Raw genomic sequence first — 24,128 nt, 5'->3', positions numbered from 1 at the left:
TTACGCGGATTAAAAGTGGAGGATTTTGAGCTGTGGGTCAGCAGTTTCGGATCGGGGCCGGATCATCCGATTTCGGGAGCCCGTTTCCAGGTGCTGGGACCCTGAGATGGGCGGGCACCCGCATCTTCCTCTCTGGTGGCTTTCGGGAAGGTTTGCTCTTCCTCTGCAGGGCAGGGTCCTTTGGGTTGCCTCTGGAGCACCCTAAAAGTGATGGCGCGTGTGGCATTCAGGAGGCTGGGGCTTGCCATTGCTCTTTGTTTGTCACACCGGGACCGAGCGTGGTGACCCTGGGGAGTGGAGCAGGTCTCCAAACCTCTTTGGCCCTGGGGCATCTGTTTTTTTCCTGGACACTCCGGGATAAAATATCTCATGGGGCCGTGAGGTTCCTGATATCGCTGTTCCTTTCGTCCATCCAAATCCCCAGCTGCCAGCTGCGCCTCTTAAAAAAAAAAAGAAATAAATTCTTACACGATAGGAGCCTTTTTACAGCGTTCACCCTTTTTAGCCCAGGCTTCAGCAGCAAGCAAGCAGTCCTGGGAAGATGAAATCTGCTTGGGGATATAGTTTGCAAAATTGCACACGCTCGGTATTTGCAGCTCATTTTGAAGCAGTTCTTAACCTCTGGAAGCGGTTTTTCCCGGGCTGGTAAATCCCACCTAACGGCGGAGCAGTTGGAGGATATTTTTTCTGGCGCTGGGCATTTTCAAGTGTCACTGCTTTTTCACCTGCCAGTGACAGCTGCACAAGCGGTGGATTTAATTTCTAAATTTCTGCCCTCCTAGGAGATTAGGAATGGCAGGGCTTTTTTTTTTTTTCTTTCCCTTTTCCCCAAACGGTTTTTGCTACAAACCTGTAACTCCTCCAGCCCCTTAGCTCGCCGCGAGAAGTTTTCGCCGTGCCGAGCGCTGCCGCGAAAGTTGGGATGGAAACAAAAAAAACCAAACCCCGCAGGCAGAAAGCAGAAGAGCTCCGGGTTGTGCTGAGTGGCAGCTCCGTGCTCCGCAGCTCTGACCCCGATCGCTTCTCGTTAGCTCCTGCGCTGAGCCGCGGCCAAATGCTGCCGGCAGCTGGGCTGCCCCGCGCCGCGCGCCCGCGCCCGCCTCGGGACCCGGGGAAAGGAGAGGGCGAAGTGGTTTTGCGGGGGCACAGAGGTCGCTTCGCTTGGCAGGCGCTCGAGCTTCGTTTGTGGCTGATTAATTCTTTCCAGGCTGAGCAGACGTCGAGCTCTCTTTCGGGCCGAAGGATGGCTCCATCTGCTTCGTCCCGGCGTGAGAAATAAATGCGCTCCCCAACGGGGCTGGAAAGCCGCTCGTGGGTCGGTGACCGCCGAGGGATGCGCCGTGCCGTGCCCCCGAGCCGATGCTGCAGGGCTGGAAAAGGCTGTGCTGGAAAGCCCCGGGCTGCAAGGACCCCCGGAGCTTCTCTTTCTGCAGCCACGTTAATCACAAGTCCCTTGCGTGGGGACTTCTTGCAGCCCCGAGGTGAGAAGTGAGGGTTCAAATGGTTTTGTAGGATATGGAAGTGAGGAGCAGAGCGGTGGAGGGGACCCAGGACCCCAGACCTCTTCCCACCTGCGTTCAGGTGGGCTGCAGGATGCGGCCCCTGCTTATCAAATCCCCTTTTGATGCTGGGCTTTCACGTGTTGCTGTTTGGATGCGAGGATTTGGCGGATACCTAGAAAAATAACTTAGTTTTTTCATCTTGAGGCATTTGCGAGGTGCAAACCCTCCTCGGCTGCCGGCTGGGATGTTCCCCGTGGGTCTCATCCTGGGCAGCGCTCCCCGTGGGGCTGAGCGCAGGGTAGGAGCACGTCCAGCTCCCAGTTTGACCAGTAAGGCTCTCCATGAAGCAGCGCGGCCTTACTGGGAAGGCACCGACGGGCACGCGGCATCACTCAGTATCCATCCACCACGCGGTGGAAATGGGGCAGAGCGTTTGGTTTTTTTTGGGTACAGCATTTGTGTTTTCCATATCGGATGATCTGTACTGAGAAAAAGCAGTGCATGGACTTGCAGGAGGTGTTGGATGCCTCTACCCTAACACCTTCCCTATGAAATTCTTTCTGTAGCTGCTGGAAATAACCCCAGTTTTGTTTAATGTCGGGATTTATCTGCCTGTTTAACCACCTCGCCCCTAGATCCCTGCATCCCAGCACCGAGCGCGGGGCTGGGATCCTTGGCACGTCCCCGGTTTTGTAAGGGAACAGCCGAGCTCCCCGAGAAGCTGGGGACCCGCACCAGCATCTGTGGCTGGCTCTGCCTGCCGGACCCGCCTGGAAGAAGGATTTGCAGAAGGACAGGGGGAGGTCTGAGAGGTCACAGCTGTTAACACTGGGAAAATGGGAAGAAAAAGGGGCCGGGGGGGGTTCCCGAACTTGGCACGAGTGCCGTGGCCACCTGTCCAGAGGCATCAGCGGTTTTCGGAGCCCGGAGTATGTTTTGATTACAAATAATTTCCTGTGGCTTTAATCCATCCCACTCCCAACAAATCTGGATTTCCTAATTGTTTATTGGGTTAACGGCTCAGCACCACCATGGGGTGATGGTGGGCACACGTTCAGGGTGGTGGGAGAGGTGGGACGGTGCTGGGAAGCTCCAGCACCGAGGTCCCAAGCAATAAGAGGTGTTATTTATTTATTTATAATTTATTTTTTCCCCTATTGCTGTCAAAGTGTGCATGGGACGGGCGCTGGCTTTGGCGGCGTGAGCTAAAAAACTTAGTTTGTATTTTTCGAATTTCTCTTAATTACCATCTGCTGGCTTTGTTAATATTTGCAAGACTCACATCTTGTTTTTAAACATGGACAAGAAGATTGGGAATCCAGGCAAGCAGCTTCGGAAACAGAGCAGAAACACGAGGGGTAAAGAAAGAGCTCGAAAAGGTGAAATGTGAAGACGGGTGCGCATCCAGGCTGCCTCCCGTGTGCTTCAGCACCGTGGTAGGAGGCAATGCTCCTGCGTTGGGTCATTCCTTCTATGTGATGAAGAACACCCAAATGGCTTTGAGCAGTTCTTGGAAGAGGAGATGTTGACTGATGGTGTTGGGGGAAGCTCTCGGTGTCCTCAATCGGTGGCATCGGTCCCTGATGTGTCCTTGGGGAGGTTGGTTCTCCAACACCTACAAGGGGTGCGTGCTTTTCTCCCCGTCTTGGTGCAGAAATGTATCTCTTGTACGTGGACCAAGGTGCTGTAGGTGTTTTGTTTGAATTACACCTCTCATAATTACACCCGAGTGAATTGCCAGGGCTGCTAGAAGAAACGGATCGCGCTGCCCGGCTTGCAAACGCCCCTCCGAGAAGCGGGGGCTTTGGGAAATGCTTCCCCCAGCTTTCAGACCTCCAGCCCCGAGTGATGGAGGTGAGCCGCCCTGCCTGGGAAGCCTCAATCTATCCTGCAAAGGTTTTTTGGGAAGCCTCAAGCTATTCTGCAAAGCTTTTTGGCAAGTCTGGGACCGGAGCGTGGCATCACGCTGCCCCAAAGGCACTGGTGGATGGGGTCTGGGTGCTGGGGTTTGTCCAGACCCTTTGCATCGATGTGAAATTTGTGATGAAATTCTGCTTGGAAAGGGACTGGGGGAGCCAGCACCGCCTGCCCGTGCCTCCCGCCTCCCGCTTGCCTTTTTCTGTCGGCGATGCTGAAGCCAGGCTTCCTCCGGCAGGTTTTTTAAAATTTTATTTGATGAGAAGAGTCGGTTATGACTCCCCGAGTGCCGTAAAAGTTAATGCGATAGTCTCTCTGCGCCTGTGCTCATTTTTATAATTTTTTATTTTATGAAACAGGACAGGGAGCTTAGTGACTTATTACTATTCATTTCGTTTCAATGCAGTAAATATTGATTCAGTTGGGGGTTTTCAATTTAAACCACTCGGCGATTATATAAAATATTACTAGCCTCTGAAATTATGCTTACCGATCCCTTCGGCTGCTCATTAACGAAGGAGTGCAATTTTTAGATCCCTTTGCTTTCATCACTCTAATAAATGGGCTAAGCTCCCTTTTTGCACGCAAGGTGCTGGAGACTCAGCTAGCGGGGGCTTGACAGCCTCGGTGCAGCTCTTAATTTGGAGCCGCTTTCAAAGGCTTCTGCAGTTTGTGTTTTGAGATGTGGAGGGCTCTTTCTCCGATTCCTCAGCCTCGGCGGAGCCCCTGGCCGAGAGCCGGGATGCCCTGAGCCTGGTTCAAAGCCCCGCATCCCAGGTGCTCCCACCGTCGGGTCTCTGGGCGCTTTGTGAACTCAGAGGAGCCCTTTGCACACATTTTGAGGGACAAAAAAGGAATTTTGGGGGAACGAAGCATGATTAGAGCTCGTGCAAGGGCATCGTTAACTGCGGAGAGGCTGCTTGATGCCGACAACCTATGGGCAATCCGTATGCTCATGGTGAGGCATTGCGTGAACCCTCCAAGGGATGCTTCAGGGGGCACGAAGCGTGTCCCAGTGGGGACCAGATTAAATAGAAAAGCCTTTGGAAAGACAGAGCTAAGACAGAAACCTTTGGAAAATTTCTTCAGTGCCACCCGGCTGCGGGCTGGGGGCTCTTCCCACCCAGAGTTGGTGTCTCCCCACTGGAAGAATGGAGCCCAGGGTGGCCCTGGGGGCAACCAGAGCCTGCTTCTCCTCCCGTTTTTCCATCCTGGAGCCACCGTGGAAGGAGGGCAAGGATGGGTTCAGGGTATCGCGGCGGGGATGCTGCACCTAGGAAGAGTTTTAGATCTGTGTATGTCTTCTGGAGGCTCTGGTGAGTCGGAAAGAAACCAAACATTTCATACCTAAGCATCCCCACATCCAGTGGCTGAACGCTCGATTTTTGGGGTTAACCAGCGTGGCAGGAGAGCTGAGAGGTGAGGAAGGAACCGCGACTTTGTTGCCAAGTGCCTTGAAGAGAAGAAGAAGGGACCACTGATATCGGTCTCAAGCTCTTGGCTCCTTCCAAATTCAGCTGAAGCCGTGTGACGGCCGGGAGGAGGCTCGGAAATCATCCGGGTTAGCCAGAGCTGCGTTAATTGGATCAATGCTAATAATTTAAAACACATCGGCAGGGGAAGAGAGCGTTTGGCCCAGGTTGTATTTCTCGGGCCGAGACGTTCCTCGCTTAGTGCTTTGCGCAGCACTTAACCTCAGTGGCCTCCCCCCAAAATGAGCCCAAAAGTCGAAAAACATGGCCAAAAAGAGCCTTCACATGGGAGAAGACTGAACTAAGACTTCGCTGCTGTGCGTGCAGCCAGCTTAGATAATTAAACACTGCTTTAAACACCGTTCTTAGGCCACTTTCAAGGGTAGCAGTAAACTCCCTTTGCACTAATCGATATGGTTGTAGACTACGTGCGTATTTCAGCCTTGCCAGCCCGACCTCCCGCAGTGTTCAGGAGCTGATCTTACCCATTTGGTGCAGTGTGATTGAGTCCCTTGCAGTGAAGATGACCGCGAATGGCTTTGCCAGAATGCCTTTGTGTTTGTGGGTTTGTTCCTGCAAAACCTGGGCAGTTCATCATTTTTTCTTGCAGGAGTCCCTTAGAGGCTTGTCGGGTTTTTGGGAACGCGCTGGAGATGAAAGTATGGTATTTTAATAACAGTGATAAAAAGATCGGTTTGAAAAGGGGTTTCTGGAGCCCTGCTTAAAGTATTTTTGCCAATATTTGAAGAATTTATTTACGTATAATGATATTTGTGTATAATGTCTCTTCGGTGTCGCAGCACGTGGCATGCTCTGCATTTTTGGAGCCGGGCAGGCAGCTTCTGCCAGAGACCGATGGAAATGGGGTACTGACCTCCCCAGACCTCGTTGCAATGGCTTGAGCCATTTTAGGATCTTCAATTGCTTTGTAAAACGTTTTGGACTCAACGTTGGTACATGCAACGATGTTATTACAAAGCAACGATGGTAAATAACGTACGCGTTGCTTTGCGTTCTCCTGGTGTGGTTTATCTTGTGCCGGGGAAGGGATTTGGGCTTCCTGAAGCTCGGTAGCAGAGAGGAGATTTTCCTTTAATGTGGCTGTGCCACCCAGGAACACGATCCTTTTATTGCGACGCCGGCTCGCGAAGTCATTTGTCCTCGTTGATGGAGTATTTATGATGGGAGCTCCGGGTGGTGTTTCCCTTAGCTTGAATTTCATCAGCTGGCAAGAAGCGCTCCGGTCGGCCCCGGGGGTTGCTCTGGCTTTTGACGCACGGCAGCATCTTACCTGTTGGCTCTCGCCCTTGCTTTCACTCCTGGCCATCGGTGCAGCCCTCCCATGGGGATCTGTGGCATTTCTACGGCACCCCATACGTTTGGGTTTCTCCTCCCCTTTTAATTTTTTCTTTATTTTCCAAGGGCTGCTCAGTATTCAAGGAGCATAAAACCGCTCGCCGCTTATCGCGAGCTGTTATCGCAACAGCTCCTCACCGTTTTTAATAATAAGGAAGGAAGCAGGAGAGCCCTCATCGCCTCTCCGGGAGGGCAGGGGGGTGGGTTTTGAGGTTCCTGGAGGTTACCTACCCAAAAGCAACCTCGTGTCCCTCTGCATGTGCTGCTCTGCACCGTGCTGAGTCCTTCTTGAAGGTTGGGACCACACGTGGATGCCTGTGAAGATGCTCCAGAGCGGAGGATATACAACAGGTATTTTGTTTCCCTCCCCTTGCAGCATCTGGGGGAAGAAGAGGGCAGATATTGCTCATATCCACCCTGTCGTGACATGTCCCCGTGCTGCCAAGCCCCGGGCAGGTGACATAACCCACCGAGGTGCTGGGCAGCCCCAGGACCACCCAAGCCTTTGGGCTGCCCGTTGTCTCCCCACGAACCCCCTGGGCATTGCTGTTGCTGACCGTGGCACATCACAGGGTAGGGGATATGGGATATTTAAGATTTCACACCGAAAACTAGTTCCAGGCGGGTGCCTGGGCTCGCCTTCCTGCTGGCCCACCCGAGAAGGTGGCTTTGTCTCGAGCGAGCCCCAGGAGACCTAGAGGTGCTGGTGGGTCAGAGAGCTCCCGTCTCTGCCCTGCAAAAAAAGGAATTTCCAAAACGTGAGTTTCGGAGCCATCCTGGCATCACCCAGTACCAATTTTCCGCCCCGCACCCCTCTCCTCTGCCTGGTGGTTGTCACCAGCCGGGGCTCGTCTCGAGCCCGAGCCCCAAAGCGTGGGTGACAAACGCTTCCCGAGCAGGCTGTCACCTGCTGCCGGGGCCATGAGCTAAAAGGGCTGCTGACAGCCTCCTGGCCCCGCACCAAGCCACCACCCTCGGACCTTGCTGGGGACAAACCAGGATCCGGCCACCCGGGCTGCTCCGCACCGGTGACAGCGACCGGGAGCATCGCTGCCACCTCCCCTGCCCCTTGGGGACAATCCTCGTGGGGCCAGGCCGGCAGCCTGCCCGCCGAGAAAAACCTCCTTCTTTTTATTTTTTTTTCCCCCTTCTCTTTTGCAAGTTTCGCGCTTTTTCCCTTTGTTTTGGAGGTTGTTTTTCTTTTTCCCCAAGCTCAGCAAGGTTGGGCGGGCTGGCCGCGCGCACCGCGAAGCGTACGAGGGGCCCGGTTTAATTTGCGGTTAGATATCTGTTCAGATTGCATCCACTTCCCCAGTCAGCACTTAATTGGCAAGTCGCTTGATTTAACAGCGTGGGAGCCGGCACCGGAAAAATGGCTCGAATAAATCACTGCCTGACGCCAGAAAATAGATATAATCTCAACATTAACTACATTAATAGTAGCAGGAGCCGAATTAAGAAAGCCATAAAGTATAGGCAGGAGAGTATAAATTACAGCCATCTCGCCGTGTCTTCTTCAGGCTCTGCTTTGCCTCCTTCCCCAGCCCCTGCTGGACCTCTCCCCGCCCGTGGTGGCTCTCGTTGGGGTCCGGCCGTGCCAATTTTTGGGGACAGGAGCAGCGAGGTGCTTTGCAATGGCACAGGAGGAAATCTTCCTTGGGGTTTGGGCTTCGTGCTGCATGGGGTGAAGCGTCTGTTCCCCCTCCTCCCTAAGCAGGGTTCGTTTTCCGTGATGGATAAATTAAAGTAAACGCTGGGATGTGGGAAAGGAAACGAAAAATATTCAGTTTCACCTTCATGGGAGTGAGAGGGAGCATAGCTCGTGCCCCCTTCTTGCACCTCCCTGGTGGTGCCTTGGAGATGAGTCCCTGGTTCCTGAGTGACCCGTGGTCGATCCCTCGTCTCCTTCCTTTTGGGTGTTTGGGCTGTAGAATGGGTGAGCTGGTGTAAGTCCAGGAGTCAAAAATGAAAGTAGAGCCCCCAAAAGTCAGCGAGCCCCTGTGAAGTTGTAGCAGAGATCTGGGAGGAGGGAAGGCGGAGAGGTCTGGGCAGAGGTGGGTCCCAAAGTGCCCTTGTACCCAGGCCATTTGGGGAACCCGTACCTTCATTTCGCGACCATAAATCAAGGGAAAGCAGCTTGGGTAAGCACCTTTGGGGTCTTGGGAGCAGGGTGGTGGCCGAGCATCCTTGCGATGAGCGGACGGGGAGCAGTAAAGCAGGGCAGGGGAGCTGAGTCTGGAACTGCTTGCGTGCTGCCGGCACGCCCCGCATGGAGAGATTTCATCATGAAAATTATTTTTTTGCCCCTTTCTGCCACTGCGCAGAAGTGGAGGGTGTCGAGAGGCAGGTGGTGATGCTGCAGGAGTGACCGTGAGCCACATCCCACCTTAACGTGTCTGTGCAGGGTTGTGTCAGACCCCTGAGCCAGATTTGGGTTCATTTGTGAAGTTTTTCCCTATTTTTTTTTTTTCTTCTGGAGCCCTGAGTCGCTCTGGGTCTGATGCCAGCAGAGGGAGACAGCTCTGTACGAGTCCAGCGCGGGGGAGGCTGAAGGATAATTCAGCTTTAATGGGAGAGTGGCAGTGAATTTGTTCGCTTTCCCCGTGCACGTTGAACACACATCGCTTCGGGATGCTGAAATCGGGGGCTGGCGGCTTTGGCACCTCAGAGCTGTAGAAATCCTCGATGACCTGTGTCTGTGCATCCTGCATCCGATGCTCTGCGTGGGTACGGACCCCCAGAGCCCTTATCTTCAAAACAATCTCACAATCATCGTGTACATCGTTTTGTTTCTTGCACAGTGTTTTCTTTTGCCCCCTAATCCCACCACCGAGCCCCAACTCCGGGCATCTCGGTGCTGGTGGGAGGCGCGCAGGGGATGCTCTCGAGCTGGGCACGAGGGACACCTTCAGCAGCCGGTCCCACGAAAGCCTCGGGGATGTATCGAGGGCCCGTCCTGCCCATCCTGTGTGGTCACCACGTGTGCTTTTTGTCTAGATACCCCCTAAATAGGTGTCGGCTGATGGGGACGTCTTGGGCACGTATGGAGCTGTCACTGCGCTGAGCCGCGGCGCGCTGACGGCCGGGGAGGATGAAACGGCCGTGCCTTTTCGGCAGGCAGCCTCTGTTTTAAGTGCTCTAACTAGCAGAGAAATCTCCGAATTGGAAAAAAAAAAAAAAAAAAAAAAAAAAAACCACCACTGGAAGTGCTCCTCGAAGCAGAACGGGGGGGCTCGCTTGGGGTGATGCCATCAAGCATCGCTCGATTGCAGCGGCCAGCGCCCGAGCGCGCGATTTCCCTGCTAGTCGGAATCGCTTGTACCACTTTTCTGGCCTGATCTAAGGGGACTGCGGGTTTGTAGGCGGCGAGCACGCACTCGGAGCTGCCGAGGGTTGTCAGCAAGGTCCTGCTACGTGCCTCCGTGCGGGAGCTTTTTCCTTGTTACTTCCCCAAAAAACCCAACACCGCTGCCTGCGAGAGCGAGCTGACAGCGAGCCGAGATAAGGGGGCTCTCAGAATTGTCTTTGCTTGGTCCGTCCGAGCAAATAGCAGATGTTGGGATTTCTGGTGAGATTTCTGCCTCCTTTCGGAGCCTGGGAGGATCGCTGGGAGCTGAATTTCAGTGGGGGAGGACATAGCCCATCTTCCCGGAGCCCGGGGCACATTCCCGTGCCCTCTCCTCCTGAACTCCTTCCCTCCACGGCTGCAGCCTGCTTCGCCAAGTACCACCAGCTCCCCTCGAAATGGATTTTTAAAAGCGTCATTTTACGGAGATTTTTATTTTCCATCTTGTTGTTTATTAGGCTCTTAAAGGGGAAGCTTGTAATGCATCCATTGATCGAAATACCAATTGAAGGGATGTGAGCCCATAAAATCGGCCCGACCCTTTAATAATGGAGCGATATCATTTGTAATGTAGGCGATGCAATTAGTATTGCTAACCAATATGCTGCCCCTTGATGGGTGCCTTTGAATCATTTTTATACCTCGTAGAGTCCACGGAGCCCAGGCAGGCTTCCTCGGAGCGGCTGCCCGGCGAGCAGCCGATAACCCGATGCTCTCAGGCTTCACCTCTTGTACTTTCGCTTCCGAGTGGATCTAAATCCTTTATCCGTGTAGTTGTGTGCGTTTAGATATAAAATATGCATGCACACATTTATAAAATATGTATGTGTGTATACTTACACAGACAGAGCCAACACTTGGATTCATACATTTACTGCCAGGCTTGTTTCATGTAGGAGATCCAGGAGTTTGGCGGGGCTGCTCCGGTTTCTTCCTGAGCCCACTTTTGGGGTTTGGCTCCTAAAAGGTGCCCAAAAGCCCTAATACCAGCTACATACATGGGTACCTAACAAGTGCCTGCTTTACATTTACAGAAGTAAGCCTGGAGGAGAAACACGAGTTGATTTATTCCTGCGGACACTAAGAAGGCAGCAAACCTGATTCTCTTGCGGGGGAGGAAAACAGGAGCGGCACTTAGGCGATATTTTTTGTGCCCTAAGAGGTGAATTAGCTTGAATTTAAAATGCAGTGTGAGCATTTCTCTATCCCTAGCAAAGCGACCTGCTCTGGGATGCGGTCCCCGTCCCACCCGGGACCATCGGGCAGAGGAACTGCGGGCAGCACCGCTTCGTGGTGGATGGGAAGGGGAGCCAGAAAGAGGGGCCGGATCCGTTCCTCTCTGCCCGTTTGGTGGAGCAGTGACACGAACACGGCAGCAGGACGCTTGGTTTTCAGTTCTGCATCTACTTATGTCTCTGTGGGCACGTGGGTAAATTCCCTGCAGCAACCCAGCTCACCTCTTCCACGCATCGAGCCCCGCCGCATCGCTTGCCATCGAGGCCTGCTGCCCGACTGAGTTATTAGTTGTCCTTAATTAAAACCTATCAGCTGCTCTTGCTGCTGCTGCTGCTGCTGTTATTATTATTATTATTTCCCGCGTGAGAAAAAAAGAACATTTCAAAAAGAGCTGTCTCTGGGAAAAGCAATTACGCTGGGGGGTTTTTGGGAAGCAGGCAGGAGGGGAAGCCTCGGCTGGGGTTGGGCTGCACATCTGGCTGAGTGTTTCAGAAAATATTTGGGTTTTGGGTTTTGAAGGTGGTGCAGGAGGCTCTGCTCACTGCAGGATGAGCAGGCAGTGCCGATGAGTAAGTATCACTTCTGTGCCTCCGCAGGAGAGTGTCTGTGAGCTTCCGGGCCCGTTTTAGAGCATCTCCGAGGGTGGTAGCATCGTGTCATTTTGGGGATGAAGTGTTCCTGTCCCATCCCACGTGGGCTGGGACATCGACGCATCGCGACTCAGGCGCTGAAGCCGCTAACACCCGCCTGCCTTGGGAGCTCGGTTTCAGCTAATCGGAATTAAACCCTAATGAACTTCGTCCAACCGTCTGAGCTAATGGGGGTAAAAGGAATCTAATTAACGGGACAATGGTCCCCTGGTCCTCCCGGCAGAATTACTGATGTGCTGCAGCATTAGAGCAGCGGGTTGGAAAGCTGTGTATTAGGGGCTGTCAGCATTTCCATTCTCAATCTTGGCTTAAGCGGTTTAACGGGACGCTGTCATGGGGTTTTAGGCTGAAAGTTGACCTACCTTGAAAACAGCTTCATCTGGACTATCGCATCTTCTAGAGCGGTCCTTTTGTCTTTTCTCCAGGCCACTGTTGCAGTGGAGAAGTTTTTTACGGTGTTAGGACTTTACTGGAAAATTTTCTTAACTTTGAAACGTTTCAGAAGATCCTTTGATGATGCCGGGATCAGACCTTGTCCTGGAGAGAAGCCAAGCAAGAAGGTTTCGAGTTGGGCTTTCAGGTGAGCTGAGAACAAGCAGAGCTGCTTTAGGCTGGGGTTGGACGGGAGGAGGACTTCTGAAGGAGGTTTGCAACCACCTGGAGGCTCCGGAGGAGAGGCGTGCAAGAGCTGAAGCACACGGAAATGAAACAGCCGAGGAGATGGAGGACAAAGGGGAACAGAAGTTGTGTGCTAACAGGGCGGTGTTTCAGAAATTATGAGGCCAGCAGAGCAGCAGACTCAGCAAAAACCTCCCGTCATCCATACCTGGAGAGAAAAGTCCAACCTGGGGGTCACTGGGGTAGACACGGTGGTGGCCTCGGCCAGCAGCACCGTACCCAGATCCCCACGAACCCAAAATTTGGCAACCGGTCTGAATGCAGGCGTCTTGGCCGAGACCCACTGGCCAGGAGGCTGTAAAGTGAACCAAGCTGTTTTTGGCCCTGGCAAAATTTGTGGGTGAAGATGGAGGAGAAGAGGCCCTGTGATGCCAGGCAGCCCTTAGGAGAGCGAGTGCCACGAGAAGATGAGTGATTGAGACCGCAGCAGCTGTTTGCTTTCAGGGATGATGATGAAACATTAATTACAGGCAGAGGCGGCATCCTGCCGAGAGTAATATTGTCCTGCTGGCAGCTCTGCAAAGATGCATTTAGCTGGCGGAACGAGGCACCTTCACACGGGCGAGGTGATGTGATGGGGATGCGGACAGGGCAGGAGGAAAAGCCAGACGGAAACCTGGTCACGGGTCTAGAAGAAGGGTTTGTGGCAAGGAATGAACCAGAATCATAGAATATCCGAGTTGGAAGCGACACACAAGGATCGTCAAGTCCAGTTCTTGGGTGGAGCTGTATCTCCCACAAGGTAGGTGTGATACAAAGGGGCCACCAGGACGTCGGGGTGGCTTTGGCTAGTTCCAGGTGCTTTGGAGGTGTAGCAAGTTGTAAGGCTTAGAAGAAAGGCCAGAAGTGATTTTAGGCCTGCTTTACTCAGATGTAGGTCCGTACTCTTGTACAGAGTGGACGGAGAACCCGCAGTGATCTTGGGCAATCCTCTCCCTTCTGCTGTCCTTGCAGTTGGGAAGGGAAGAGCCGTGGTGCCCCGTAAATGCCTCACATCTCAAGGAAAAGCTGGTTCTGGAGCAGAGACACTCGTGATTGCACACCAGGGGTGAAACTCATCCTTGTGCGAAGGCCACGATGACCCCAGTGCCTCAGTGAAATCTTATTTAGCTTTGTTGTAGGGACAGAGCTTTTGATGCATCCGGTAATGTGTTTGATCTTAAAATAGGTCTGTACCCGTAACAGGCGAGGGCTTTTCGCTTGTCCCTCTGTCACCAGCAGCTGATCGCTCAATTCCAGTTACATTAGAAAAGGAGATGCCAATTAAACTCTTGGCATTAGCGACGCTTTCAAATTTAACAGGAGAACTCTCTTGTTATCCCCGAGTAATTAAGCCCTCAGTCGATATCCGTCTGCAGTAATCCCCTCTGGCTCTACCAGGGGGCTCTGCAGGATCAGCTCGGAGCCACCCTGCTCGTGGTGGGTCGGGATTTGGGTGATGGATGCTGTGCCTGGATCAGCTTCCGAAACATCCCACCCATGGGTGCCTTGGCCCTTCCCGGCATCGTTAGCTGCCCCTTTTTTCATATCCCCTTGTCTGATGCTCTGCTGCATTTGCAGGGTAGGAGGTTGTCATGCTTGGACCACCTTCCGTCATCATCCCGATGGGTTTTTCTTCTTCTTGTCTTCCTATCCCGTCCTGTCCATCCGCTGCAGGTTCTTTAAGGCAGGAATACTTCTTTCCTTCCAGCCCGCAGAGAGAGAAAATAAAACAACTTGAGACTGCCGAGCTCCAGCGCTGGGGGAATGGAGATGGGGTGGGGGCAGACACAGTGCCCCCCATTTGGGTCACTTCCAACTTGGGATATTCTATGATTTATACAGCGTGGTGTCCTGCTTTGCATGGGGGAAACGCTAAAAAAGGTATAAAACAACTCATCTGGAGTCCCTCCCAGCCTGTCCCCTGGCCTGCCAGCACTGGGAAGGGGCGTGCTGCTGGGTAGAAGTGTTTTCCAAGAATTTTAATGTGTTTATAAATGAGGATGGACCTGTCCTAAAGGCAGTTTGCAACATTACCATAAATTGCCTAAATACACAGTTCAGGCTGTGTGTGACACCGCCGGGAGCAGGAATAACGGCCTGGAGATTGCCGAGGCGTTAGAAAGCCTGTTGACATGCCGCTGTCTTGCATAATAGTTGAAAATGAAGGGTCTGGAGAGGAAATGCAGTCGTTGGGAGGCTGAACATGTCACGGGACATTAAAGGTTATTTGCTCCTTTCAATTTGTTTTTTTGCTGCTCAAGCCATTAACCTCTCCGGTGCTCTTTGGCGGTTATTGACCAATAAGCGATACCCGAAGTGGATACAGCCTCAGGGTAGACGTCAGCGCTGAGCCTACCAGCTCTTGCTTTGCTCTTCCATTGAAAAAAGGGGGTGAGACATTGGGTGAGGCTTTGCCTGCGGTGAGATATGGCCCATATAATGATTCTACGATCCCAAATCCTAGAATCATTGAGGTTGGAAAAGACCTCCAAGCTCATCTGGTCCAACCAGCACCCTACTACCAATGGCTAAACCACGTCCCTATCACTAAACCATTAAACCATGTCCCTGTCATCTGTCTGAGGTTGCTCTACACAGGCTTTTGAGCCAATTTAACCAAAGCTGGGATTTTTACACCTCTTTCAAAGAGGAGGCGATGATCCTCCGTGGCTTGAAGCTGTTGGTTTTGTTGTGGTTTGCGTGCTCCCTTGTGGAGTCTCCCGCTGGTGTCTCAAAGAGATCTAGGGTTGGTGGCAAGAGTGCAGGATGCTCTTGTTTGGTTTCCTTGGTTAGTTGAGCAGCAAACCTTTGTTCTGTGTTTGTTAAAATCTCTCTTTATTGCCCCGGGTTTCACCTTGATCATAGTTTGCTCTTACAGGAGGATGTTTGCAGAAGGAGATGGCCGTGAACGGACCTGCTCCCGGCCCAGAGCTCTCGGTTTCGGTTGCTCCCCACTGCCCGGCCCATAGCTCAGTGAAGCCACGGGAGCAAACCTGCTCATGAGGACCCATGCTGCCCTTTTTGGGGCTGTGACTCCCATCTTCACCTCCTCTGAATGAGCATCCCACCACCCTGCTTGCCCAGAGGAGCAAGGGAACAGGCTTTGGGTAACTGGAATATGGGAGCGCGGTGTGAGCCCTATGACAGCGAGGATTTGATGCTCTCCAGGCTGCCCTCCCGGCACTCCAGCTCAAACCCTCTCTGACCACAGTCAAACTGCCCTGAAAGGGCCTGATCCATCCCTGCTTTCCCTGTCCATCCCTAGGCACAGCAGCACCGAGGCAGATGCTTTCCTCCGCTCTCCAAGCTCTTTATCTTTTGTGCAGGGATGAATGGGGCTGCAAACAATAGCAGCCATTTAGCACACAGGAGTGATTTGGGGCAGGAAGAAGAGCAGTCCCTAACACAGTGATAAGCTCCTTGAAGGCGATAACAGTATCTTCTCTGTGTTTTGTGAGATCCTGGAGTGATTTAAGCGCCTTCCCTGGCTCCTGGCTTTCCCTTGCTGTGCAGCCAAGGCAGCGTGCCCGGCGTGCCGCGGGGATGCCAAGCGCGGTGCCTTGGCTGTGATTTTTTATTTTGGGAGCTGCAGAGAAATGAAAGGGAAGGTGGAACTGAAAGGCATTTGAGAGAGAAATGGGAATAAATCCAGTGGGATTACGGTATGTGGCCAGCCAAGGCTCCGGAGAAAGGGCAGTGCAGGACTTCTCTCTGCTCCTGCTCGGATCTCCTGGGGAAGGGAGGGCATGAGCCAGCTCCTGGCTTGCCCGTGGATCACGTGGAGCCCAAACCGTATCTCCTTCTGCAGCCTTAATTAGGCTTTTTTACAGGCCTAATGCTCCAGTTTTTCATCCCCAGCTTGGAGCAGGATTTATGGTGTTGGGCATGTTTCTGCCTCTTTTCCCAAGCTGTGTGGGTGGTGAGGGAAGACCAGCGTGGCTCTTGTTGGAGTGAAAACACGACGTATTTAAAATATTGGCCAAAATGTGAGGTTTTGGATGAGTTTTGCAGCCCAGAGGGAGCTGCTGCTGAGCGCTTGGGGTAACGTTGGGGTTGGTGGGGAGGGAGCTTGTGTTGGCTGCTCATGGCTGTGGGTCTGTCCCCAGACTGGCCGCAGGGTGAGTCGATGGGCTTGAGGTTCAGAGGAAAGGATGGGGCAAAAAGAAGCAGAGACTGATGCTGGGAACAGGTGAGGAGCCCCAGATAACGTCTGGTGCTTCTTCGCTTCTCCCATCAGCTGTTCCCAGCCCAGAATGAAGGCTTCCTTGGTTCTTGTCATCGCCATCTCTATCTGGAGCTGCTCCCCAGTTACTGGATGGCTCCTGGGGATGGAGGCTTCAGGCTTGGCGTTTCCTCCCACCTCCATCCTCAAAACTTTTAGTTCCTGAAGCGTTGGCTCTTGCCAATGCTGCCCCAGTGCCCACACTCTGCTGCTGGCTCTGAAACGTCGCTCGCCATCCCATGGCTCGGTCCGGTCTTTGCAACGAGGATCAACGTGGTTGCTCCAGTCTTAGCTTCATTTTGGGTGAAATGCTGTAAAAGACTCAACTGTTGCAAGTATTCCCCATCAGTTTAGCATGAGCTTGGCCCTAAGTTTTACAGCCCTTTGGGAAGACACAAGAATAATATTTTTGTCCCCTGGTCTTTTGGAGTGATATTTTTTGAGGAGGGAGCTTCCCCAGCTTGAGCAAGGGCTTGGAGGAGGTTTCACACCTAGGACATGTGGAAGATGGGGAAACCACAAAAAAACAAAACAAAACAAAACAAAAAACCACCAACGGCCCCGCATTGCAGGTATAATCAAATGTTTCTTCTACACCACGCAGACGTAAAAGTGACTGCGATGGTTTTGATTGCAGGATTAAGTCATGGGTTGAACTGTGAAGAAGAAATCCAGTCAGATAGCTTTGATGATAGTATTGGCAACAGCACGCGGTGGAAGCCCAAAGCTTTAAGATAGATGGAGAAAATATTGAACAATTATGTGGTTTGCAGATGGTCCTGGTGGCTCGCAGGGAGCTGCTGGCAGCCCCATTGTGTCAACCCTTCTTCGCCTGTGACTGTGTGGCACCGTTGCAGCTCACGCTGATTTAATTGCTGAGGTTAATCAGGATTGAAATCCACGAGATGGAAACCCTTGGTTTAAAATCATCTGGGTTTGTTCCACGTCTTTATTCCCCAGCTGTGTTTCTGGAGGAATCCCTACTCTTGTGGTTGAGAACCGTTATAATATACGTGCAACTATTTTTCCTTCCCAAGTCAGGAGGATTTATTAGGTGGGTACATCTTTATTTAGGCAATTATGTGGCTTAATAGGCACTTATAGGCACTCATCGAGGTTCGTAATTTTTCTCAGGGTTTGAAAATGGTAAATGAGATCTGTGCTGGATTATTTTTTCTTGAGATTATCATTGAGCTGCATGTGAATGGAAATTCAGGTTCGATTCAGCTGAACTCAAGGAGTTTTTTAGTGTTCCTTGGGTTACCTGAAATGTGCTGGATGCACAGGAAGCCGACCTGAGCTTCTGAGCACAAATTTCCTAATGAGAACTGGTTGTTAAAAATAGAGATTTGTTTACAGATTAATTGGAGTATTGCCAGTAACTATGATTTGAAAGCTAGTGGATTTTGTATTTGTTTGTATACTGGAAGAAGACGTGTGCTTTTCTTCCTTTCAATTTGCAGTCACTTTTTCAACCTCAAATATTCGTTCTTGAACTGAATTATCTGAATAACCCACATCAGGTTCTTTTTATAAGTTAGGTCTTGAAGTAGGAAGCATTTATTTGAGTATTCACATTTTTACTTCTAAGAAGGAAGCAATAATGTTGATAACATTCTGAAAATCAAACATTTCAATGGAATCACTTGTTTTTCCCTGCAGATTTGAGCAGGTACTCGAGCAGTGGGCAGCTGGGGATAGAGATGTTGCGGGTGATGGGGGCGGCTTCCAAAGGGGAATGCTGTTGAAGCTTAGAGGCGTGTTTGAAGAGCACTTGGAGCCTAAATCCCGTGTTTTGTTCTGCTGTGTGCTAAAGAACAAGGGTCCTGTGTTTTTTTCCACCATTTCTCCCAGATCAGTGCTTTGCCCCTCCTGCCTCGCCTGGCCCCGGAGCGTGCCCGGCCCCCGTGTGATCCGCTCTTTCCTCGGGAATCAAATGCCAGCATGCAAATGCGATTTCTTACTATGTAAGGATTACTTTAAAAAAAATAAATAAATAAAAATAAGCTAAGCCTAAAGAACATATCCAGAAGTAAAAGAAAACCATCCTTTAAGAGGCACTTGTATTGCCGTTAGCTTCAAGAAATCCTCTCCGTTTCAGCTGGTTGAAACGCCGTCGGGATGCTCTTACCCTGCTCTCAGTTTTGTATTAGATTTTGTATGCATCAGGCATTTTCGTGTTTCGAATACAGGTGGGTTTGTGCGTGCTTGTGGGGGTTTGGATGAGATGTTCTTGTCCCTGCTTGCACGTGGGTGTTAAACCTGAGCATCTGCCGCGCTCCGAGGTGAACCGTCCTTGTTGCTAACCCTTCCTTCCCAAGATTTCGGCTTGGAAATCTCCCTTTTTTCTTTTATTGGCCTTTATCTAAGAGAAGTACATTTCAGTTGTCTGGCTCCTGGATGAAGTTTTGGCGGTTTTGTTCCATTTTCAGCAGTTTTGCTGTGTTTAGAAGCTGCGCAGCCGCTGGCCATTGGGTCCCCGTTGCCTGGCTGAGCCCTTTTCTCCCTCATTTGGTCCAGTTCTCACTTTGGGCTTGCTGCTCTGTCAGAAGAAATGAGAAATGGCTTCAGAGCACTTGGAAAGTCTTGCAGAAGAGACATGAAGAAGACGCTGGGTGTTTAACCACAGCAAAGAGAAGAAGAAAGTCAAGACTTGGTCAAGACGGGCATTTGGGAAGAGGTTGTGTGAAATCGTCGGACTCGATCAAAGTTGCTGCTGCTTCGAGGGACGCATGGAAGAGCCCAAATCTCCAACTGCAGAGAGTTTTATTAGCCCGGGACCTGAACCCGTAACATTTTTAGTGTAGGTGCTGAGATTTCGCCATTGAGCCTGGCCCTGGTGTGGGCGCTGGACCTCCAACAGCTGCTACGCTGTTTTAAAACATTTTTATAGTGTCCCTCTACCCCCTTTTCATTAAAAATTTTCATTCCCCTGTCCACCCCGGGGTGGGGGAAAGACAACCCTCAACCTTGTGTAGTCAAGGTTATGGCGATAAATTCTGTAGCATTGTCACTTCTATTCGGAGTAAATTGGCTGGCCGCTTTCGGGCTGAAGGGAAGATAATTTGCTGTAGTATTTCAAATGGATTAGAAATGGATTTGAAGGGAAAGTTCATGCCTTCCATTACAAAGGCTAGAAAGAAGACTATCTTAAGGCACTGTTCACACTCTGGCCTTCATTATCCACGCTTAATACCTTTCCTATTTTCCAGCGTTAATGAAATTTCCTGCCGGAGCGGGTCTTCTGGATGGACGGGAGAACTCTTTAGATCCGAGGGCTTGTGCTGCAGAGAGGGAATTACAAGCCCCTCGTGTCGAGGGCCGGCGTATTCTTCAGGTCCTTGGCCTGGCTATTATCTCATTAATTTTATCCTCTCTTCTCAATACAGTTCATTTCCAAAGGCCGTCCTTTCCATTAGGGTAACAATTCAGCGGAGTGCCGTGACACCGCCGGGGATGAAAAGTGACGAGGGGTTTTGCCAGGCTCCTTGCCCTCCGTTGGAGGCCTCGTCCCCTTCTCCTGGCCCAGCAGTGGCTGTCCCCTGGTTGAGGTGTCACCGCAGGTGGGCAAAGGTGATGCTGGCAGTGCGAGGATGTTGGGGCTATATCACCGCGTGCGAGCAGCACCTGAAGTGGTCGCGGCTTTTCGTCTGCTTGGCCAATTCCCTTTCCCCATTCTTCTGTGTGGGCAGACGTTACCCAGCGAGGTTTCTTTACAGAACATATTTTACCTTCAGTTCTGAATGTCCCAGGGTTTCTGGAGGTAAATAACACAAGTGGCCAGAGCTCACCCTAATGCGTGCGTTCAGCAGCCGAAAGTCCCCGTGAAGCGTCTCCAGGACCGTGGCATCTCCTCTGCCGTGCGCTCGCATGGTGTGAGTAGGGCCAGGGGTGTGGGGATTTGGGGGGACACTATACCCAATCTGGGGGTGCTGTGGGGTTTGGGAGCTCTCCCCGCAAAGGTTTGGGCCGTATCTTTTGCAAGCAGGGCGAGGACGGACAATAAAACTGCTGAAGCAGTGCTGCAACCTCCTGGTGCCTTTCCCTCCGTCTGTCTGTCTCCAGCAGGGGAAACACCTGTAAAGGTTGCTGGAGCAGATTACAACTCCTTTTGAGAGTTTTTTTCTCTTTCTATATTTTTTTTTCCTTCTCTTTGTTAACTTTTTGACTTCTTAGCACTGAGTTTGCAGGTGAAGAACCAGGGGGTGCCAGGGCAGTCCCCGCACCGATGCCCCATCAGCCCGAGGGTGGAAGCAGAGGTGGCCAAGCCTCCCATGGGGTCAGGTCTTGGTCCACTGAGACTCACAGATGCTTTTTCTCCCTCAAAAATGCAAATTGGAGGAGGTCTGGGTGAAGGCAATGCCTTCAGCTGCAGAAATCCTTGAGAATTCTCTGCAGGGAGAGACATGGGACCCATGGTCCTGCTGCGCGCGTCGCTGCTCTGCTCCCCGTGGGCTGGCTTGTTGCTTTTTTTCCTCTTTTTATTTAATATTGATTTAAAAAGCATAAAGTGTTTTATAATCTGCAGCTCTTGCTGCTTGGTGTTTGCCGGCAGCGGCTCCCTGCTCGCTCTCTGCTCACATAGGAGGGGTCAGATGCCACCGGGTAATAACTCTCGAGAAATGGTGACTTCCTAACGGGGGCCGCTGTGGCGGCGCGCAGCCACTTCAGCGGTTCAAGTGAGCACGGAAAAGTGAGAAAATAAATATCTGGAGGATCTGGGGGAGCAGCGGGAACGGCGGCTGATGCTCTATGGCTGCAGCCGCCCCGGCTCTGAGCTGCTGCTTAAACCAAGAGGGTTTTTCCCCAGCCTTTTATTTTGCATCCCGATGATGTTTTGTTTTTTTTTTTTTTTTTCCGGAGAAGCGCGCTGGGCACAGGAGCACGGCTCTGAGTTTTCTTCTGCAGACCCCGTGGCAGAAAACGGCGCTGGAAATACAACAGGAGAGAGGCATCGAGCGATGGGCCGGGATGTTTGCCCGTCACGGGGGCTGCCCTGGTGTAGTGGGGCTTTTAGTGGGACGGGGGCATTTTCTGGACAGCAAAGCACAGCAAAATCCACACACCCTGGGCACGGCACGAAATCCCTGCCTCGCTCCTGCAAAGCAGGGATGGGAGCAGGGCTTTTTCCCTCCCCTATAAAGGGCTAAAAGGAAACGTTGAACGCTCCAGGACGGGAGCGATATGGTAACATCTGGGCTCTGTGTCTCCATCAGTAGGGTTTTCTTGGTGTCATGCTGTGTTTTCTGGGTTGAAATCGAAGGAAATAAATCTCGTGTCGCTAACCGTTCCCCTAATGCGGCGTGCGTGTGGGGATTAGGGATACAGCCGGATCTTTCTGAGCAAGCAAATGCTCTGTTTCTACCCAAATCCAGGTTTGCAGCACACCCCTGAGTCACGGCAGTGGCCCGCAGGGGGTCACTTTTGAGCCATCTTCTGGGTTTTTTAGACAAACCTCTTTCAGTGGACTTTTGCGCTTGGTGTGCGAGGCACCCGGCGTGGGAGATGCTCTGGTTGCTCGCAGCGTCTCCCTGTACACGAGACCTTTCAACATACTTTGCTGGTGGCCTGCGGAGAGCTGAAATGAATTTTTTTACAGGATGCTAATTTTTTTACAGGGAGCTAACACCAAAACTGCCTTGCCAGGACCCGATGTACCCGCGCCAGCAGTACAGGGGTGCAGATCTGTAGGGGACCGATGCTTGTAGCTCCATGGCACGCAGAACAGGAGCGCAAAAGCCATCGGCACCGAGCATCCCGTGCCTCCTCTTCCCTCGGGAAGGCTGGAGGGGCTCGGAGTGGTCGGCACGCACGATATGCCGGAGGATGACCTCTATGAGATGTGTGCGAGCTTGTCGAGGGAGACCTTCCTGGGGTCTACACGGGCTGGGGTTTGCCGAGGTTTGCTGCGAGCTGGCGAGTTGCAAATCTGGGGACGTGGGGAGCCGGGGAAAGCCCTCGGGATTTTCGGAGAGCGGCGCAGCCATGGCCGTGCCGTGCGCGATCTCAGCTTTGCGGTGCCGCCTTCTGCTGATTTTTCCAAAATTCCAGGCTCGGTGCTCATCTCTGGAGCAAGGTTAGGGGTTTCCCGGGGACCGAGCCCCGAGCAGCCTGTACCGGGCGCAGCCCAGCACCGCTCTGCGAGGTCCCCATCCCCTCCGCGCCGCCTGGCAGGAATTCGCCGAGCTTGGTAGCCAGTGGCAACAGCCCTATTAAATGAATCGGCTGTCACACTAAGCACCAAGAAATGTAACTATTACATTTTACAATTCCCTTTCTCTTTGCGGCACATGTTCATTTGAAGGTAATGCTCTCCGGGGTTTGCATTCTGCTGATAGGATAGCAGCCCTTAATTTACAGATAGTCGCCGGTAATGCGCGCTTTATATACGTTCCGCTGATAGCATTATGAGCATAGTTTGTGCTAATACAAAATTAGAGCTCTAATTTGCATAAACAAATTACTGTTTGGATTAGCGCTAAATGGTTAAGACGACTGATATCGGCGTAGATTTGATTTGGCTGCAACGGCTCTGTTTGCATAACGGCATCTGTACCGCAGTGAGCTGGGGGGGGGGGTGCTTCCTGCGGGTCGGGAGGCATCGTGCAGGGAAACGGGTTTGGGGTTTTCGGGGGCGGAGGAGCCCGTCCAGGAGGGATTTGTCCCCAGGGTGGCGCTTGGGAAATTCCTAAAGCTGTCCTTCGCCCGCTGGGGACGGCCCGAGCACATCGTGGTGATGGTAATGTCCTGGTGACACTAAAAAGCGTGGCCGTAGCACAGCTCCTGCCCCATCGCTGCGGAGCTGGGAGGAGGAGTGTGTCCCCTTGGTGGTGTAACGGGGACCTGCGGGGCTGGAGAAGGTTCCCAGGTGCTGCCAGGGTCCGATTTGGGTCCCAGCATCCCCTCCAGGTGTTAAACGGGGACCAGCAGCACTCTCAGGCAGCTCATCCCATGCACGGACGTGGTAAAAACCCTACAAGAGCCGGGCTTGGGGGGAGGCTGTAAAACCATCCAAGCCTTTAGAGCTCCATAAAGCTTGGCTAAGCTCCGGGAAGGTCCCCCCCCCGCCGCCGATTCCCCTGGGGGATTGCCACCACACCTTCCTTTCTCTTTTCTCTTCGCTGCTGGAGCTGAAAGCCAGGAGGTGTCCGCGCAGTGGGGTGGGGGCATCGTGCTTGTTCTCAGCTCCTCGTGCTACCTTCCTGAGCTGGTGCTCACCGTGCCTTTATCCTTTTCTTACAGGTCCCCGCTGTTAAACCAAGCGCGCCCCTCGCCGCAGGGCAGCAAGTCCCAGCCCGTGCCGCAGGGCTGGAGGAGCAAAGGCTATCGCTGCATCGGAGGGGTGATGTACCGCGTGTCGGCCAACAAGCTCTCCAAAACGTCCAGCACCCCCGGCCGGGGCAGGGACCTGAGCACCAAGAGCCCCGGCAGAGCAGGTGAGCAGCGAGAATTTCTCCTGGTGCGCACCGAAAACCAGCGGGGCCCCGGCTTTGTGCCGACGTTGGCTTTTAGCCGCTCGTCCCCAGGCTGCGTGTCTGCGGCTCGTCGCCTTCCCGTGGCTCGCTGCAACACCCGTGGGAGGATCCACCTCTTGCCGAGAAGTTTTTTGGGGAAAAAAATAAGCTTTTTAGAAAGTGAAATCCCGAGGTTTTGTGGCTCGGAGTTCTTGCAGCACCTGGCTTGCTGAGCACGGCTGGGTGGCGGAGCGCAGGGCTTGCACAGCCCCGACCCGACGGCGTTGGGCATCCCATCGCTGTCATGGGGCAT

General features: G+C 52.5%; 1 protein-coding gene across 1 annotated transcript in view; it reads left to right on the top strand.

The window, feature by feature from the left end:
• Positions 1-24,128, top strand: part of ZC3H3 (zinc finger CCCH-type containing 3) — a 136,908-nt gene that overhangs the window by 67,603 nt on the left and 45,177 nt on the right. Inside the window, 1 exon segment of the mRNA XM_040547445.1 lies at positions 23,604-23,797. Within this exon segment, the coding sequence (XP_040403379.1) occupies positions 23,604-23,797 (194 nt within the window).

The sequence above is a fragment of the Cygnus olor genome, chromosome 2 (genome assembly GCF_009769625.2).
Source record: "Cygnus olor isolate bCygOlo1 chromosome 2, bCygOlo1.pri.v2, whole genome shotgun sequence".
In the NCBI taxonomy this organism is placed as follows: domain Eukaryota; kingdom Metazoa; phylum Chordata; class Aves; order Anseriformes; family Anatidae; genus Cygnus; species Cygnus olor.
The sequence above is the reverse complement of the archived record's forward strand: the minus strand, read 5'-3'. Positions and strand labels throughout refer to the sequence as shown.